Source organism: Polypterus senegalus, chromosome 14 (assembly GCF_016835505.1).
Source record: "Polypterus senegalus isolate Bchr_013 chromosome 14, ASM1683550v1, whole genome shotgun sequence".
NCBI classification, from domain to species: domain Eukaryota; kingdom Metazoa; phylum Chordata; class Cladistia; order Polypteriformes; family Polypteridae; genus Polypterus; species Polypterus senegalus.
This window is the reverse complement of record NC_053167.1, coordinates 63,147,549-63,166,212: the sequence shown is the minus strand read 5'-3', so window position 1 is coordinate 63,166,212 and position 18,664 is coordinate 63,147,549. Positions and strand designations below refer to the sequence as shown.

The 18,664-nt window shown below is 35.9% G+C and overlaps 1 protein-coding gene across 1 annotated transcript in view; it reads left to right on the top strand.

Moving 5' to 3' along the window:
• Window positions 1-15,440, top strand: part of ssx2ipa (synovial sarcoma, X breakpoint 2 interacting protein a) — a 43,144-nt gene extending 27,704 nt beyond the window's left edge. The window contains exons 9-14 of the mRNA XM_039735362.1: window positions 90-240; window positions 6,443-6,579; window positions 9,909-10,082; window positions 10,205-10,322; window positions 14,428-14,578; window positions 14,853-15,440. Of these exons, the coding sequence (XP_039591296.1) occupies window positions 90-240; window positions 6,443-6,579; window positions 9,909-10,082; window positions 10,205-10,322; window positions 14,428-14,578; window positions 14,853-15,006 (885 nt within the window). The 3' untranslated portion in view covers window positions 15,007-15,440. The remainder of the gene's footprint in view (window positions 1-89; window positions 241-6,442; window positions 6,580-9,908; window positions 10,083-10,204; window positions 10,323-14,427; window positions 14,579-14,852) is intronic.
• Window positions 15,441-18,664: the final 3,224 nt, after the last annotated feature.

The following is an 18,664-nucleotide window of genomic DNA, read 5'->3' as shown; positions in this document are numbered from 1 at the left end:
TAGTGCAAGTATTCTTGAAGTCCTCTATTTTGAACTCTACATTCTGACTGGCTTATTGTGTGTGTTTTATTTATTTATGTTTTGGTAAGGTTGCATCTGACGATGAAGAGGAACCTGGTGAAAACAGCAAAGAATATGGTCTTGATCTCTCTTGTGAATTGGCACGGGAAAAGCTCACAAACAGCATACGACAACAATGGCGAATGCTCAAAAATCATGTGGAAAAACTAGACAATCAAGGTAAAAATGAAGGAGTTCAATCACTAATGTAACTTTTGAGATATGGAAGATATAAAAATATTAAGATACCAGTTTGGGGCATGCCTTTTGGGTTTTTTGTTGGTAGTCATCTTGTTCATGTTTTATAATTATAATGTTGTTTATGGTGATACTTCTCGCATGTAGGTTATAGTGGTGGCCCAGAAGAAATTTTAATTTAATGTTTATGTCAAACAGAGACAGAAACTTTAATGATGTGATGGAGTCCATGATGGGGGGGGAAGGGGAGGATATCTGATTTTACTCCTTTCGCATAATCCACATGCTCATTATCCAGTTGCTATCACAAAATAGTGCTTTTTCTTTGCTAAAATGTTAAATTACTTCCTGGAAAGGGAACTTTCATAGTAAATGGGAAAGGCTCATTTCCCATAATATTGTGCTTTTAAATTTAAGAGGCGCCTCTCCTCCTGCTCCTTCATTAATCCAAGAGTATTGTAAGATTAAAAATTGTTTTCAGCCATCAGTACAAATTTACGTAGGGAGAGTAACATAAAAAATATCACCTTTGGGTAGAGTATTCTTTTAAGCATAAAATGATTATGTATTATGCACTAGGTGCCTTTTTTAGGTTGGTGGGATTGTATCAACAGTGCTGAATAATCTGAAGATCTGTAATATGTGAAATACCTGGTGATTGGAATGTTGCAAACGTCACACTTCTTATGGAGGGGAAATGCATGAACAATTATAATAGAAGTATATAAAAGTACTGGGGGGGCTATGTGCCTTTGTTAAAAGGGGGATTGAACATACCCCAAGGAGATGCAGATGCTCCTCCGAAACCGCTCTTAAGCGGTGATACAATGGGAAACAGTTGGTTTTTTTTTTTTTTTTTATAACCTCCTCCTTGCATGATCAGATGCAAGCTTGCTGCCGTGTTGTGTGATCTGCATCTCGTGCGACGCTACAAACGTTTAAAAGCCTGTACAGCAGTTGTCCTTTTGTGTCACTGCCTTGTCTCTCTTCTCTCCCAGACATTCTCAAACACTATTCGATCTCTTTTTGCTGTTCTGTTATTTCACGGAGTAATATTTTCTGTTTGTTTGCGCTAATGCGATCTTTGCTATCATTTTTTGAGACTTTCAAATTTTCCTAATTCCATTATCTCTAACCTGCTCAGCATTTGTATCGCACCAACGTTTTTGAAATCTTTACGACGTTCTACTTTGTCTTTTTTCGGCCCCAGGCGTGGTTAAATCTCTTGGCACAAAGAACACAGGAAGTGTGTCTGCCAAAAGCATTCCAACAACTGAGAGGTTAGATGACCGTGGTCTTGTTTGAAAATGGTTGTAAGTAGGGCGTGACTTGCAAAAGTCACCGTCTCACAGGACTTGCTTCCAAAGCTTGTAAGTATGACATGACTTGACCGTCAAGCTGAACGTGAAAGTGTCTCTCTTCTGTCTCTCTTCAAAAGATCACGTCTCGTTGCAGAAAAAAAGTCTCGCCTTGTCCCAAGATTATTATTTTTTTTATAATAGAGTGATGCCTTAATCCCATGTAAATTAATGGAAACTATAGTCAAAAACACACTGAAGTAGTGCTTTTGTAAACCAAATATTTTCGCTGTATGAGGGTTAATTTTTTTCCCCGAATTTTAGTTCAAGGCTGTATATACTGTATTTTCCAAAAAACTATGTTCAGAAAAGCACACAAAGCAATGCTTTCACACATAAGTCAACATAAAATGCTGCTGTGTTTTATGTTCCATGAGCCTCTACAATATGTGAATTTGCATACCTAGTTACACTGCATAGTCCTGCAAGGCATGGTAATGTTTGAATGTGTGGAATTCACTGCCACATTACACTGCTTGCATTGTTCATTACACTTTTGCCGCTGTTTCAGCTGGCTATGGCAGCAATCACAGTATGCGGCACCTGAAACAGCAGCCACAGTGTAACACATACTGCAAGCAACATACTACTAGCAAATAGAGCCCAACTATAATGTAACAAGGCTTTTGTCGATGTTAGCAGTCAACTGCCGCCCTCTACCCCATCTGCCTTTTGAGAGAATTTAAAGTGGTAAGCAGCTTGCTGTGTTTTTTTTTTGTTATTGATTTCTCTATATTTCTGGAACTAAGTCTGGTTGTCATTTAGAATGCTGAGATTTACAGTTGCTAGAGCAACAATGTTTAGTATCTTTAGTATTGTGGGTTTCTACTGTAGATTTAAGAGTTTCATTTTCATTTATTGATCAGGTAAGTTTTTGAATGAGTATCAGATTGAGGTGTAACAAGTGTGAAAATTTAACACTGTCAATGGTTGCTGTCTTTTTTTGTTCTAACCATTTTTTTTTTTTTGGAAGCAGGCTTTCACATACAGTGGATTGAAAAAGTATTCAGACCCCTTCATTTTCTGCATACTTCATTGTGTTTTTGATATAATTTTAAATGTATAAATTTACTATTTTTGCCCATCAATCTATATATACCCCATAACCCTAGATTACTAAGGGAAATAGTTTTTTCAGAAAGGTTTGCAAATTTTTTTTCAAAATCAAAAAACTGAAACCTGGTACTCCTAAATCATGGTCTTTTGCTTCCTGAATGTTATCCTTACTGTGTTTTATAAATTGCTTTGGAGTCCACCTGGACTAACTGAATTGATAGGACATAGTCTAGGTAGGCACATGCCTGCATATATAAGGTCATGTAGCTTACACTGCGTGTCAGAACCAAACTAAGCAAAAATGTCCAAGGAACTCTTCACATGTCTCCACGATCTAACCACAGTGAGACATAGATCCAGGGCAAGGATATACAATAATTTTTTAAGCATTGAGTGTTCCCAGGAGGTCAGTGCCCTCAATAATTGAGAAATGGAAGAAGTTTATCAAACTGCATTTAAGCATCTATGAGAGCTTGAGGCAAAAATGATCTGTTCTGAGAAGGCAAAAATGGAACTCATTGAGCAGAACTCCAGGCATTATGACTGGTGAAGCTTAGGCGCTGCTTATAACATGCCTAATACCCTATGATCTTAAAGTAAGGCAAAGTATGGTGGTTGCATCATTATACTTTGGGGTGCTTTTTAGTGATGTGGAGGCTCATCATTTTGGGAAGGGAGAATGCAGCCAAATACAGAGACTTCCTTGAAGCAAACCTGCTCTAGGGTGGCTGTGACCTCCGACATAGGCGATGGCTCACCTCTTAGAACATAAGTGAAACGAATCTTGTCTGAACAGCCAGGATAACACTGGAGTGACTTCAGGACTATTCTCCGACTGTCCTTCAGTGGCCCAGCCAAATCCTAGACTTAAACCTCCATTGAACATGTGTTGGAAAGACCTGAAGATGGCAGTTTACAGACATTTCCCATCCAATCTAATGGATCTTGAGAGTATTTTCATGAAAGAATGGGGTAAACTGCCCAACTCCAGGGGCCTCATTTATAACGCCTTGCATAGAATTCACCCTAAAACATGGCGTATGGACAAAACTAGAATGTGCATACACACCTTTGCATAAAACTAGGCGTAACCCAAGCACTTTTCCTTTATGAATCCCAATCAACGTGAATTTTAGTATATATGCATGAGCCTCCAGCCCCACCCCTACTTCCCCCTTAATTTTGCCTGTTTAAATATGAAAATCAATATCAATAGACCCATCTATTCCGTGTTTTGTTAAAAGCTAATGGCAAAAGTACTTTATTTATTAAAAAAAAAAAGGAGGTCCCACTCAGTGAAGTGGAGGCAAGGAAATACATACTATCTAGTGGCTTTAAACACTGGTATAAGCAACAAAAGGAATTCATGGAGTTGACCTTAAAAGGTGAGTACAAGCCCATCAACAGTGTCAACACCACTGAAGAAGGTAGCAGAATTCCAGGGCTCTTACTGTTTGAGCAGCAAGCTGCTGCAGTTATTGGTGAGACACTTCTGTTTATCACCACAACATTAATAAGATGCCTTTTTGCATCACAGATAATTTTTACATTAATAAAGCGGAAATGCTTTCTATTTACATAAGCAAATTAATTTCTTTGAAGGCACCTTTTACAGCAATATGCGTGCAATCAATAACTGATTACATTTGGAAAACCGGACATTGCTCCAAATTGCGCATTGATGTTTGCTGTTCAACCACAGTGTAAGAAAATTGTGTATATCTGGATGACAAGTGGATAATGGCGTGACTCAGTGATGATTGAGAAATACCTGATTGGTCAGCCAGTTCACGTTGAAAAGGTCCTGTGGCTAAAAACCAGAGGGTGGACAGGACTTGCAAAGGAACAGGTAGAGAACAATTCCTCAAAGTCTGCTATTGTAAAGCCAGCCCTAGTTAAGCACACAGCTCCAAGAGTATAGCTCTTGGAAGTATAAATCAAGTAAGAAGCCAGTTATCATAATGGGTCAAGAAATCAGTGCAATCTCTAAATACGTTTTGTCTTCTAATTGTTCCATTTGTGGTGTCTTCTAACAACGCTAAAGCAGCCCTGGTAGTTGGAATAGTTTGGCTATTCCGTGCACCATTATTTTGTTACAGATTGATTACAATTAAGTGCTTTAAATTTATAAACCATATACAATTAATTTTAGTGTATTTGATAAAGCCAGCATCATGGATGTGAATCGGGTGGGGGAAACCACTTGGAAACCGTAGCACTGCTTTAACCTGGTGCCAACCACTTACAAAACGGAGCAGAAACATTCATACACATAGTCTGAGGCTGTTGTGAAAATGTGTGGCATAATGCCAAGTTTACTTTTTACACATCTCAGCGTGTATATGAAAATGGGTATATGCAACATTTTTATGCATACTCATCGTTTATACATGAGGCCCCAGGTGTGAAAAGCTTGTAAAGATTTATCCAAGAACACTCAAAATTGACATTGCTGCCAAAGGAATTCTGCAAAGTACTGAATTAAAGTTCTGAACACTTGTATGAATAAAAGATTTCAGGATTTTATAATGAATGAATTTGTAGACTTTTCTGAAGTTTTCACATTGTCATTATGAGGTATTAAGTGTAAAATGATGGGCAAAATTACATTTATCCATTTACAAATAAGTTGAGATAGAAATCATTTTAAATTTTATTTTAGTTTAGGCCTAGTCTCAATTTTAAATGATGCTGTATTCATAATGTAACTAATGCTCCCCTCTTGAGATTTTTGGCTGCTTATGTTGGATTTGCCTGTAAAGGTCTCAGTGTTTTTAGATACAGTAGGCTCTGCACCTTAAGTGACCACTGTAAGAAATCACTCATGTAAAGGTAGTCTGATTTTTACATTTTTTTTGCTATCTCCAATCTATTGTCTGCTCTTTAGAAGACTTTTTCAGTGCCCCCACCCCAAACACAACAAAGAATGTCTTTGTGTTACTATTATAATGTTCCATATGTTTAGCTTGATATATATTCTGTTTACATGCTACTATATACATATCATAAACTTGAAAGGAGCTTTTTATAATGTTTGGCTTTAATAGATGCACTCTAGTTTTTTATTTTATTTTTTTTTTTTTTTATTAAAACACATTAACTTCAGTTTTGTGCCCATATTTCTTTCTAGTTGAATTCTGGTTTGTTAATATATTTTAAATAGTTCACCTGTAAAGCCTTAAAGAATTATTTGTTTTTGAATTTCAAATGTTTGATTCTAGAAAGACTTGCTTTAATTTTCAGGATTCAAAGACACATTCAGGTTGATCTGCGTTCAGCATTTGCAGAATCCAAACAAGGCAAGCATTCCCCTCCTGCACTCTCCAGAATGCTGCTCAATAATTTTTTTTTTCTAACTTCCTGTTTCTAACTATGATATTGAACACTTCATAGACATTTGCTTTCTCCTAGCATGCCATCTGTGTTACGTTTTGTTTGCTTGTTTTCTAAAGAGGAAACAAAGCCATATTTAAATATTTCCTGCATGATGGCCTCCTTCTTTGAGATGAAGATATTGTCAATAAAGTAAATTATAACATTTATTCTTTGGCAGAATGTATGTTGCTAAGTGCATTGCAGTATTAAATATTTCAAATTAACTCTCTTCCTTATTTTTATTAAAACTTTGTGTATTGTCACTGTGTGATAACTGCAAGTATAGCTGCCTTATACACTGAGTTAGAAATGCAGCTCATCCAGATAAGTTGTCATTTCCTTTTAGGATTATATTGTGTATATATTCTTAATAAAACAGGTTTTTATTTCTGTAGCTGCCTTAATGCAGATGGATGTCCAGAATGAATGTAATGTAGTTTCCCGTGAGATTCATGAGGAAGAAGTAGATAAATTGAAACTGGAAATTCAGCAGTGCAAAGATTTTATTAAAACTCAACAGCAACTATGGCAGGTGTGTTGGATGTATTGTGCATGTTTTAAGTTTTCATTGTGTTTTTTACATTTAACCAGTTTTATGTGTTTTTGTTTTTATCCCAACTCCTCCCTTCTAGTGCTGGGCGATATGGAAAAATCATATATCACGATATGGATTATTTTATATCACAATAATGATATATATCACAATATACCACCCACAATAAAGTACGTTTTCAGTTATTCTTTGAAAAGTTTGACAAAAATATCATTGCATACTTTTTTTTGCAACTTTATTTTGAAGTGACATTTAACTGAACTGTCACAAATGAGAAAAATACATTTTAGTTTAGCAATATAAATGTATCAACTGACAACAGATGTGGTGGAGGTAGAGCTACAGTAGCTTCACTTTTTTTTTATCCACATCATAGTTATTTAAATAGTATTATCAAAATAAACTTTATTTAAAAAAAAAAAAAAAATTAAAGTGCACAACCATTTCAAGTTTCTGAGCAGAAAAGCACTCAATTATAAAAAATAAACACAAAACATTTTTCTCGGAATTACTACAGTAAAAATGACAGAACAGTAAACTAAAAGTACCTCATACAAATTACTGCACGAGTAACGCACCATGGGCAATCATGGCTCCCGTGTGGTCATCTGGAAAGTACGCAGTCTGTAAACAGCGAGCACAGAGGATCCAGTCTTTGCTGATGTAATGGATGGTTACGCGCATGTAGGGCTGCGTAGCTCTGCTCGTCCACAGGTCAGTTGTCAAGGCATAATGGACCACACTGCGAACATCCTTCTCTACTTGGGCCCGGCATGCGTTATATAAGCGAGGCAACTCGACTTTACTGAAGTGCTTACAACTGGCCATAACGTACCTCGGGTCAAGGACTTTGACGAGGTCTCGGAAGCTACCCTTCTCAACTGCATACACGGGGGTCATGCCTTTACAAATGTAATGCAAGATGGCACATGTGATTTCTTTATGGCGCTGGGACGTTTTTTCATACGGTGTGCTTTTTATGAAAGACTCTTTAATTTTAGGCTGGCTATATTTTTTCTCGCCACTTGCCCGGGGTGTTTCACAACTTTCTTTACGTCGCATTTCTTTGATTCTCCCGTATTCTTTTTCGTGGACCTTCTTCAAGTGGTAAAAGAGGTTTGTTGTGTTAGCGTCGGGCGCGGAAACAGTCTTTTGGCAGAGTTTGCACATGACTGTCTTCTGCTCCGTGTCAGAGCTCTTGAAGCCAAAATGCAACCAAATCACTGACGTACCCCCACGTTTCGGTAAAAGTACTTCTTGGGCTGCTGCCTGCATAGCAGTTTCAGTTTGTTGCGACTCCGGGCATTCATCTTTAACCTCTTGCGTCTCCATCTTTAAGCACTCACGAGTTAACTAGCGTAAAGCATGTCGCAACAACGTAAAGCGTCTTGTCGCAAAACCACAAGACGGAGTTTCTTTGCGAAAAAGTTCATTTTTATTCTTGATTATCACTTATATAAAGGGTAGAGTATGCATTGCATAGTGACAAGACATTATCATACATTTGTCATAGCCTATTTAATGCAATATTTTCTTTAGTAATTGATAAAATGAGGTTAGAAACAATAGAAACGATAGAAGAGAAATAGGACGATAGAAAAGTGTGTATAGTCCCCACGATATATATCGTCATATCGCCCAGCACCACTCCCTTCTCTTCCTTACATCTGTCGTTTTTCTTTGATTAGTGGGGAATGTAGGCCAATTCAAGTGCAATCATTCTTTGACTTCTTCTCAGTTTAGGCTTGCTTTCTGCAATGATTCTGCTATCAACAAATTGCCATTTCACATACTGTAGTTTAGTGTTATCTGCAAAGGTAACCAGCTTGTTGCACCCTATAGATCAAAGACTTTTGTTGTGTTTTCTTAGAATTATAACATTAGTGAAATGCAATATCCTGTCTAAACTTGTGTTGACTGAACATTACACATGCATTTGACAGGTATTGCTTAAAGATCTTGTTTAATGTATACTTTAGTAGGGTAAATGTGGCCTAGTAGTTAAGACTTTGAACTTCAAGCCCTGAGATTGTGGGTTCAAATCCCACTACTGACACTGTGTGACCATGTGTTACTTCACCTGCCTGTGCTTCAATTGAAAAAACAAAGGAAAGTTCAAATGTTGTAAGTCACCTTAGATAAAAGCATTAGCCAATTAATAAGTAGTAGTACTAATACTGCTAATAATCTTTTACTTCTGTTAATTTATACTCTGTAAGCTTAGTGGCCTTTTGTTACTAGGAAAGGTGCAATCCCCCTTTTTATAGTATGTAATGGGACAGTTTTGGCTAGCATCCAGTCTTTAGGAGTGTGCAATGATTTTTGGAAACCTATGGGTTTATAAATGTAATCCCAAACTGCACTGGGGTAAACTAAATGTAGCCCCTGCAGTTTGTTTGTTTTTTATCTTTTTGTATACTAGTAAGAAATTTTGTCTCTGATAGCCCCAAATTACTGAGTACCATCTTAATAGTCTCTATAGCTGAGACACACTCTCAGTGTTAGGCCTCAATCCTTTTGTATTTGATTCTACATACCAACACTAAGATGGGACTCTTCTTTTAAAGAAGACTCTTAAATCCTCCCCTTATTCCCTCACAACCACCTTTTTTTTTAATAATAACCCTGCATTCCTAAATAGTGGTATCTGTTTCTTTTATGTACGTCTCTCGGCCCTACTATGTGTAATTTGAATTTTTTTTTATTTTTTTTTTATTTTTAATATGCCTAACATTAAGGCAAGCAATTTTGTAATGTTTCGCTGTTAGGTTGTGTTATTTTGCCTATAGACCACATGCTTACATTTCCTCTTTGTTCGTGTTTGTCCCCTTATAGGAAATTTTAAGAATGGCCTATCCTAAAATCCCTGAACCTTACCTCACAGACATACTTTATTCCCTAGTTTACCCAGTGCTAAAGTAACCTAGTCAATTTGAGTCTTTTCAGTCTTATTTGGACTGTGGCACAAGCAGAAGACCACCTTGTCAGGTTTTTTTTTTTTCTCCCTTGTCAGGTTAACATCTTACTCATTAAATTTGTTTTCTGTAACTAACAGCCTATCCTTACTACATCCTTGTCCTGGAGTGGTCAATAACCGCTCATTTTCTGGCCAGGAGCCTATCCACAACCCCAGGGAGTTCTGTAGCTTGAAAGGCAAATACCATTTAAGACTTGAAATGTTATACTCATGGAATTTAATACTGTGTATAATTATAAAATATTTGCTGTTATTGTATTCATTTGATTTTTGTTACTTTTCCATTGCAGTTGCCTTTCTTATGCTAAGGTTATTTAACTTTTTATTATAGCAACAAGTCAATTCCCCATGTGATGAAGAAACATCATCACTTCTACAAGATTGTTATTTATTAGAAGAAAAGGAAAGATTAAAAGAAGAATGGAAGCTGTTTGATGAACAAAGAAAAAATTTTGAAAAAGAGCGTAAGAATTTTACAGAGGCTGCTATCCGATTAGGTCATGAGGTAAATAAAAAGTGAAAACTTTTAATGATTTAAAATTCAGATAATTTATTTTCCTTCTGCTAATGGTGTGTGTGGGTTTTTATTTATTTATTTATTTTTTTTTTGCATCTTTTCATATATAGAGAAGAGCATTTGAGGAAGACAGAGCTAGCTGGTTAAAGCATCAGTTTTTGAATATGACTCCTTTCATTGATCGTAAAAGACCACAGACTTCAAAACATCCATTTGCATTTTCTGCTAGTAAGTACCACTTATCTTGTGTTTTTTGGTTTTTATTTATTTTTATTATTTTTTCCTTTCTCTCCAAATTACAAATGTTCTAGCAGCTGCTTTAGACATTTGATTCCATAGCATACCTGATGGCATTTTACAGCTGCTTGTTGATATAGTTTGCAATGAAGTGGTGTGATACTAATTTATGAGGAATGTTTCCAGCACTTCATGGGAGCAATCAGTCTTTGTCTGTCTTGACAGGAATCTGGTGGCTGAGGTGGGAAAAATAACTTATTTTATATTATTCATTATTATTTATTTATTTTTTTATTATTTATAATTATCTCTATTAAATATTTGGCATTTAAAAAGCTCAAGTTTACAAAGTAGTTTAAATAAGTGTGTTCTCTTCTCCGTGAATTCTGAGGTACGCCTGAGTTAACTAGATCTCTTTTCACTGGATTGTCTCAAAACAGTTTAAATAACCAGGGGTAGGCTGGGCGATATGAACATAGATTTATTGAATATCCTTTACAGTAGGTGAAAAATAGTTGCAATATCAACTTATGTTCTCAAAATTCTTGGATTGAAGATCAGCACAAGTGATGTCACTAGGGGATTGTGGACTATATCGGACAATGCCATCAGAGACGCAGCTTTTTATTAACTGCCATGCTAAATAGTGATGGATTTGCATATATACTGTATATTCTACATATAATGTTTTATGATTTACGTAATTTGTAGTGGTTCCATATTATGTATTTGCATATACATTCCTTTTTTGTCTGTAGCAGTCTATTTGATGCATGCAGGTATTTATTTTAAAACCTTCACCAGCACAATAAATACTTTTATGGTCAGGCATCTTGTGTTTTGTATCTTGAGTACTGCTGTCTCTATAGTATACTGTACATAGATATTTTGCACAGTTCGTGCCAGGTAAGAGTCTGTAAGGAGGCTACTGAAATTCTAAAGAGGGTGTGGATTATCAATCCCAGTGAACAGTTAAATAACCCCATATAAAAGTTTGTCATTATAAAATCACACAAATTATTATTTCATTGTCATTTTATTATTCTATAACTGACTTCTGCTCACAAAGCAATACAGATGCACATTTGACTTCCTCCAATAATAACAGATTCAAATGTCACCTCTACATCTTTAAATGTTAATACAAACTGATTGCTCTGTATGTTGAATATGCAGTTACTCTGGTTAAGAAGCTTGGGCCTGGATTATATCTTCATATTCAGTAACGTGTTTTGTTTTTAGATGTTACACTGCTGGAACTGTTGTTTTTGGGTGAAAATCCAAACCATATGTAAACAGCAGGGCTTACTCTACCTGTTGTAAGCTCTTCCTCTTCTGATCCTTGCTGCATTTGTTGCTCACACTCCACCTATCTAGGCTTCATGGGTAGATTCCACATAGACAAACTTAAAACTAGAATCCCTGAAGCCTACGAAAATATTTGTTATGCCGGGCCACCTTAAATTCCCTCGCACGTCCTCGGCAGCACATTGGTTTTGTTAAAGTGACCATCCGCACTGGCAGCAGGCAGCCTGCTCAATCATTCAAACCCCCACCGAGGCAGCAAAAGTCTTACACAAACTTCAGCTGTGAGAATTTTGTGTATCTGAGAATGAGGTGTCTCGAATTGTATAGTGTAAATAATATATTGTTATTTGGAATACATACATTTCATTTGTGTTCTGTGTCTACAACAATCTATAAATGTAGGATGACGGGAAATATTGAACACAACTAATTTTTTTTCATGTTATAGTAATAACAAAATGTTGACGTGATATGTATAATGTGTGAAGACTGAAGTCCAAATAACAAACAGTTTCAATAAAAGTATAACAAAACAAGTGTGCTTTTGTTCAAGAACATAAAAGAATTTGTTCAAATTACAAGTTGCTGTCAAAGTGTAAAAACTGAAGGCCAAAAATCTATTGATACAAAGGGTGGCTGGTGCAGAGGCAAGAACTGCTGCTTCATAATCAAGAGGTTGCTGGTTCAAGCCAGTGTTTTTCCCTGCATTTATCGTTTTTGAGTATTGAGCTTCTATTATTAATGCTGTATAATAAACATACAAATGATTTGAGCCTCTAACAGCTGGTGTAAATTTATGATATTTGTACAAGTTAGCTTTTCTTTTTTCAGTTTTATTCTGTCAGTCACGTTTAAACCCTGAGGCTGTGGGTTCATATCCTGCTACTGACATTGTGTGACCATGAATATGTCACTCATTCTGCCTGTGCTCCAATTGGAAAAACAAAACAAATGTAACCAATTGTATCGTAAATGTTGCAAGTTGCCTTGGATTAAGGCATCTGGCAAATAAGTAAATGTAATTGTAAATGTACCTCCTTTAGTAGTGCCTGTTACTGTTGGGAAGCTTATTCACTTCTGCATTTAGCCTTCCTAATACAGTAATCCCTCCTCGATCGCGTGGGTTGCGTTCCAGACCCCCCCCGTGATAGGTTAAAATCCACAAAGTAGAAACCAGGAGCCACTTCAGGCAACTGTGAAGCACCGCCGTTATTCTTCTTCAATCCAAATCCCTAAAGCAGATTCCATCCAGACTACTGTCTTATTACATCCACTTACAACTCGTTTTGCACCCTGGTTAAAAGGACACTGTGGCCGTGGATCTTGTATTCCTTTCCTACTTTTTAAATAAAAAGAATCGTAGCCTCATTGATACTGTAATGGCGTCCTACAGCAGTGTAGCTTTTCCCTTCCTTCAACAAATCCAAAACGTTTACCTTTTCGGCAATCGTTAACATCTTCCGTTGGCGCTTGGGCACAGACCCTGAAGCAGTAGCGGGAGCAGATCATTTTGGAGCCTTAATGAAGGGCTTGACTATGCACAAAGATAAACACAAAAGAGCACAAAAGTTAACTCTTTACACAGTGAAACGCGTTGATGCTGAATGAGCAAGACGAGACTTCCTGGTTAACACCGCATTCAGCACACAGGAACTTAACTGCGTGCTCTGATTGGTTAGCTTCTCAGCCATCCGCCAATAGCGTCCCTTGTATGAAATCAACTGGGCAAACCAACTGAGGAAGCATGTACAGGAAGTAAAAAGACCCATTGTCCGCAGAACCCACGAAGCAGCGAAAAATCCGTTATTTATTTAGTTATGCTTACATATAAAATCCGCAATAGAGTGAAGCCGCGAAAGTTGAAGCACGATATAGCGAGGGATTGCTGTATCCTATTAACCCGTTGCCCTCATGATCTCCTATGCCCTACAGTTAATGATGGGGTAGTTAGTCTTTTTCCTCTGTAACTTCAAATGGACCTCATTCCATTTGAAAAGAGTGTGGGCAGTAATGAAAGAGCATGTGAACATCTGTTTTAGTTACATCAGTTCTATCTTGAGGAATGGGCCAAAATTCTAGCAACTTATAAGAAGCTTAAGGAAGACTGCCCAAAGTGTCTGGCTTAAATTAAACTCTCTAAAGGGAATTCTACAAAATATAAACAAAGTGTATGTAAACTTGTGACCCACATTATTGGAAAAAGATACTTTTGCCCTGCACAAAGTAGATGTCTTCAATGATATGCCAAACTGATAGTTTATTAGTATAAAATCTGTAATGGGGTTATATAGTCAGTTTTAAAGAATTCACCCAAAATATATGCAAACTTCTGACTCCAGCTGTGCACTTCTGTCCATCTCTATCATTTAGTTAGTGTTCTATTATTCCTGTTATATCAAAGTCATGCCGGTACATATAATTCCAACTCAATTTATTCTTAATTCTCATTGCATCAAGGCAAGCATTTTTTTATGGATTTTTTTTTTGTTTACTTTGAATTTTTTAATATTTTTAAGAAACTGTTATCTCTTGTATTTAAAGAACTGCCTGTACCCCCCCCTTTTTTGGAAGTTCTTAACCTGCCCTGTCCTTGACTCCATGCCTTCTGAGCCGGGTAGAAAATGGAGGTCAAGTGTTCAATGTTCAATTGTTCTGTTCTGAAGCGCAATGTCTTTATAAAAAACTTCATAAAAGTGTTCCCTCTAATGGATTTGAGTCTTTCATGCATTACGTTTTTGTGCTTTTTCTAAATATTTAATCTAACAGCTAACTTGATTTTTTTAATTAGGTACAGAGCCAGAAGTAAGAAATTTGCATAGTTCGCCACAAACCATGAAGTCTGCTGTCACAAACATACCTACACCCAAATCCCAACCGTCATTGAAAATGCCAAGCACTCCTGATCTCTACCAAACTTTGTGCCTTATTCCAAACAAAAGGTATTTTTTGTTTTTTTTTCTTATGAATTGCATTTTTTATTCTCCACTAGGGGGCAGTATTGATTAATTTTTTTGTTATTTTTGGAGAGTAGAGTTGTAAAACCCAAAGAGTGGTTTGCAAATTTTTGTCTTTAAATTATGTATAAAAATCAGTCAACCGCTATCTGTGAACTTGTTCACCAGTTTGTTTTTAAAATGTTTCTGTTTGTGTGTGAATAAAACATGTATTCGTTTTTACATATATAAAATGTTTGTTTTTTTTCCTCTTTAACAGCTCTCCAGAAATCCAGCCAAAGCGAAGCAGTTTGCAAGATCCAAATGCTAGATTATACGGTGGTGAACTGTCCACTCCTAGGACAAGACACTCCTTCAACTCCGATAACTATTTTATTTATTGTGTGTCTAGAGATGAGAATACTTTAAAATGATTGATTTTTGTGTTTTTTTTTTTTTTTCTCAAAGATTTGTGTAGCTTTTTCTGTTTTGATTCTTTCATTTAATGTGCTCCATGTAGGATGAACATTGTTTTATCCTTTTCTCAGCAAGATTTTTCTGAGCTACATTGAATTTTTTTTTTTGTCTTTTGATTTTTAAGTTTTGTTTAGCTGTATAATTCTTGTGGATTTTTTATATGAAATTGGGGAAAGAATTTTATTCTTTTTATAGCCATCCATTTCAGTAAATAGTATCTTTAGAGTGATGTTAATGATCAGGTAAGAATAAAGATTGAATGAATGTAGAGCATATGATTTTCAGCAGGAACTTGAAATGAAATATTGCAATTAGCACTTTCTACATTTAAAGCTGAGACTTAGAAAAACATTTAATATTTCCTTGAATATTTTTATATAGTGTATGTGTGTTTTTGTTTTTTTTTTTTTTTTTTTTTTAATTTACCATCAATGTTTTGAAATTTATTAGCACTTTTAAATTATTTTGTTACTTTTTTTTTTGTACAGTCTTTGGATTGCTTTTTAATCTACTGTCCTAAAGGTACAGCAACATAAATGACACTATTATGCAAGTTTTTGTTTTACAACAGTGACCTTTGCTTATTTTGATAAGTGACGAGGAAAGTGAATTAATAAAATCAAGTTTACCAAATGTGTGTGTGTCTGGTTCTAGAATTCTACGCACCAAATCATTGGGCTACCAACCTGGTAGTCCCTGTTTGATAATGAACAAGAAAACAAAAAATGGTTCATAAGGGTACGACAGAGAGAGTGCTGACAAGTATTCCGCCACTGTAGAGGTTTCTGCGCAGCTCAATTTAGTCTCGACTCCGGGTCACAAACTCAGTAGGCTTCAGAATAGCCCAGGATCAGACATACCGCATGTTGTATGTGTAACCATAACCTTTTTATTAGGCAAAATGTGGGTTGTCTCATTAGGATTTTAAAATCTTCAATAAACATTCAGCAAAGCTGCTTTATTTTGGAAAACGTCGGAGTTTTATATAGATACGAATAAAAAGAAATGAGATACAAAAACCTTTGTTTGTCAAAGCTAGGACAAGCACATTGTGTGAGATTCGTGAGCTGTTATTAAGCAATTTTGTTCTTGCTAAAAGCAATTTGTCTTAAAGTAAGCAGTTTGACCATATCCATTAATATTTATCTAACTGTTTGGGTTGCATTATTCCAAAAGGTTTGTTGACTAGGTGTTTGAACTGGGTCATGATACCCCCGTATAGATAACAGAGATGCTGACAAATATTGCACACTGAAACTTACAATTTGAAAAAAGGAAATTGTATTGTGTAAACGTAGCAGCATTTTTGTTACAAACAAATGCTTTAATATTCAACACCTTTTCAGATCATCTGATTTTTATGTTTTAATAATTGTATTCATTGGTTATTTTGCAATGTCAAGTTAGGTGTATGTCAACGAGGCTGATTCCCTTTTTCTATGTAATTTATGTCTTTTAATGTGGCTTGAATTTTATTGCTTTAATCTTTGCTTCTGTGTCTGAATGTTGGAATTGCAAAAATATATTCCACTCAAGTTGAAATCCTGTGGCATAAATGAAGTGTGGGCCTTGCTTTTGTGTTTTGATTCTAACCAGTTTTTACATTGTAGCCCAGTTCTTGCCACTGAAAGTTTGATTTTTTTTTGGTCAAATCATCTGCTGCTTCATTTTTTGTTAGGGTTTTAGCGCTCAAAACTGCTGAATGCCTGGCACTGCCTACAATGTTCATACTAAAATCACTATGATGAATACATTTTAAATGATTTAAAAATAAATGCAAGATTTGAAGGGAAAAAATCTGACATTAGTGTGGTAGGCTGGGTAGAGAATAGAAGTGGCAAGCAAATTGGAAACTTTGCAGTCCTCTCCCATATTTTGGGATTAAATTGACACACTGCCATCACATCTGGATTTTCTTTAATGTAATGTACAGCAGTTTGCCGTACTTATTTCTATTTTGAATGATTGAATTTAAATGCAGTTTTTATAGAGGTTTTAGTTACAGACAACTAGCAAATGATGATAAAATACTGTACTTGACTTCTTTTCTTCATTAAATGGAAAATAATGCAAATGACCAATTTGTTTGATTTTCTGACTAATATAGTAATTCCCAAATTACTTGGCAGTTTGTTTTTCTATATCTGACAATGAATTACTTATGAGGTTACTTTGGAAAACCTTTTGGTAAAATAACCCAATGAATTTGGGCCTTCATATAAATATTTGTACCCTCTCCAGGACAGTCCTAACCCTGACATTCCTCACCTGATGTCTAAGCATTGAAGACCGAGCTGGGTGTCTTGAACTGTACACACAAAATAATCTGCCTTGAAGTAAATAAGATTATAATCGGTCATAACTTTTAGAGCACAACAATTATTTAAAATTTCTTTATATTTGGAAATAAAGTATAACAAACACGACAGCCAGCTGAATTAGAAATGTCATATGTTGGACATTCAAACAACAACAACATTTATTTATATAGCACATTTTCATACAAAAAAAAACAGACCCTAATGCACAGTGAGGGCCCCATCTAAAAAAGTTCTTTGTGTTACAAATGACAAAAAAGTAAATGACCCTAGAATGTTTATTTTAAAATAACATTAATGAGTTTGGTACAAGTTCTGAAAAGTTTTAGGGAGATCTGTAATTTTTTTTTTTTTTTTTAATTTGGGGGGGAAATAAGTGACATCTTTCTCACTGCATTGTAGAAGATGTAGTTGAACAAACCAAGCCTGTGTGTGAGTAGTGGGGTATATGGTTATCACAAGCACACTTTTAACATATCTGGTATCTGGTGCTACTCCAAATACTTCTGTCAAGCTGTTCGATTTTGGATTTGGGGTCAATCCTGCAAGGAAAAATCCCTGCTCAAAAGGGCCTTAATGTGAAGCACTCCCGGCCCACTTGACCTTGCAGTGCAGATTGCGTATCTTACCTTCACTAGTCTTCTAATCGGTTGCACTAGACCTTGCAGTCATGACTTCATGATGATTATTCGATAGTGAGGATGTGATGTGTGATGCCTCTAGCTCTTGTTTTTGTTATTTGTTTTTAGTTTTGCAAAAAAAAAAAACAAGTTTTAAATGGATTCTACTTTTAGGTTTCTTTTCGGTCCATGCGGCCATTGTACCTTAGGAGATTTGCTGATTGATTGGTCAGTTGTCATTTAACAAGTGCACTTTGCTGTCTCGACTAGATTGTGAGTGTGTGTGTTATGAAGACCACATTATATCTAACCATTCTCTTAATTTAATTTCCCTCTGCTTTTAGAGATCGGAGGACTATGGGTCTGTCATGGTAACAAAAGCAACAAAGCAAAATTTGTCAGATCATCAAATAACATCTATGCATACGCCATCACACCAGGTCACTTTATGGCTGATAGTCAACCTTAAAGCCAGCGTTTCTAAACACAGGGGTCTCTTAGGGAGACAGACACCAAACTAGAAGGAGCCCAGCTTGGAATTTAACTTTGAGCAATCACTCAATCCCTGAACCAATATTTTCAATTTGTCATACAGTAATTCCTTTAAATTTGGGATTTGTAAGATAAATTAACCTGGTACTGAATTTTTCAAATTTTGGGCAAGATTGTTGATGTAG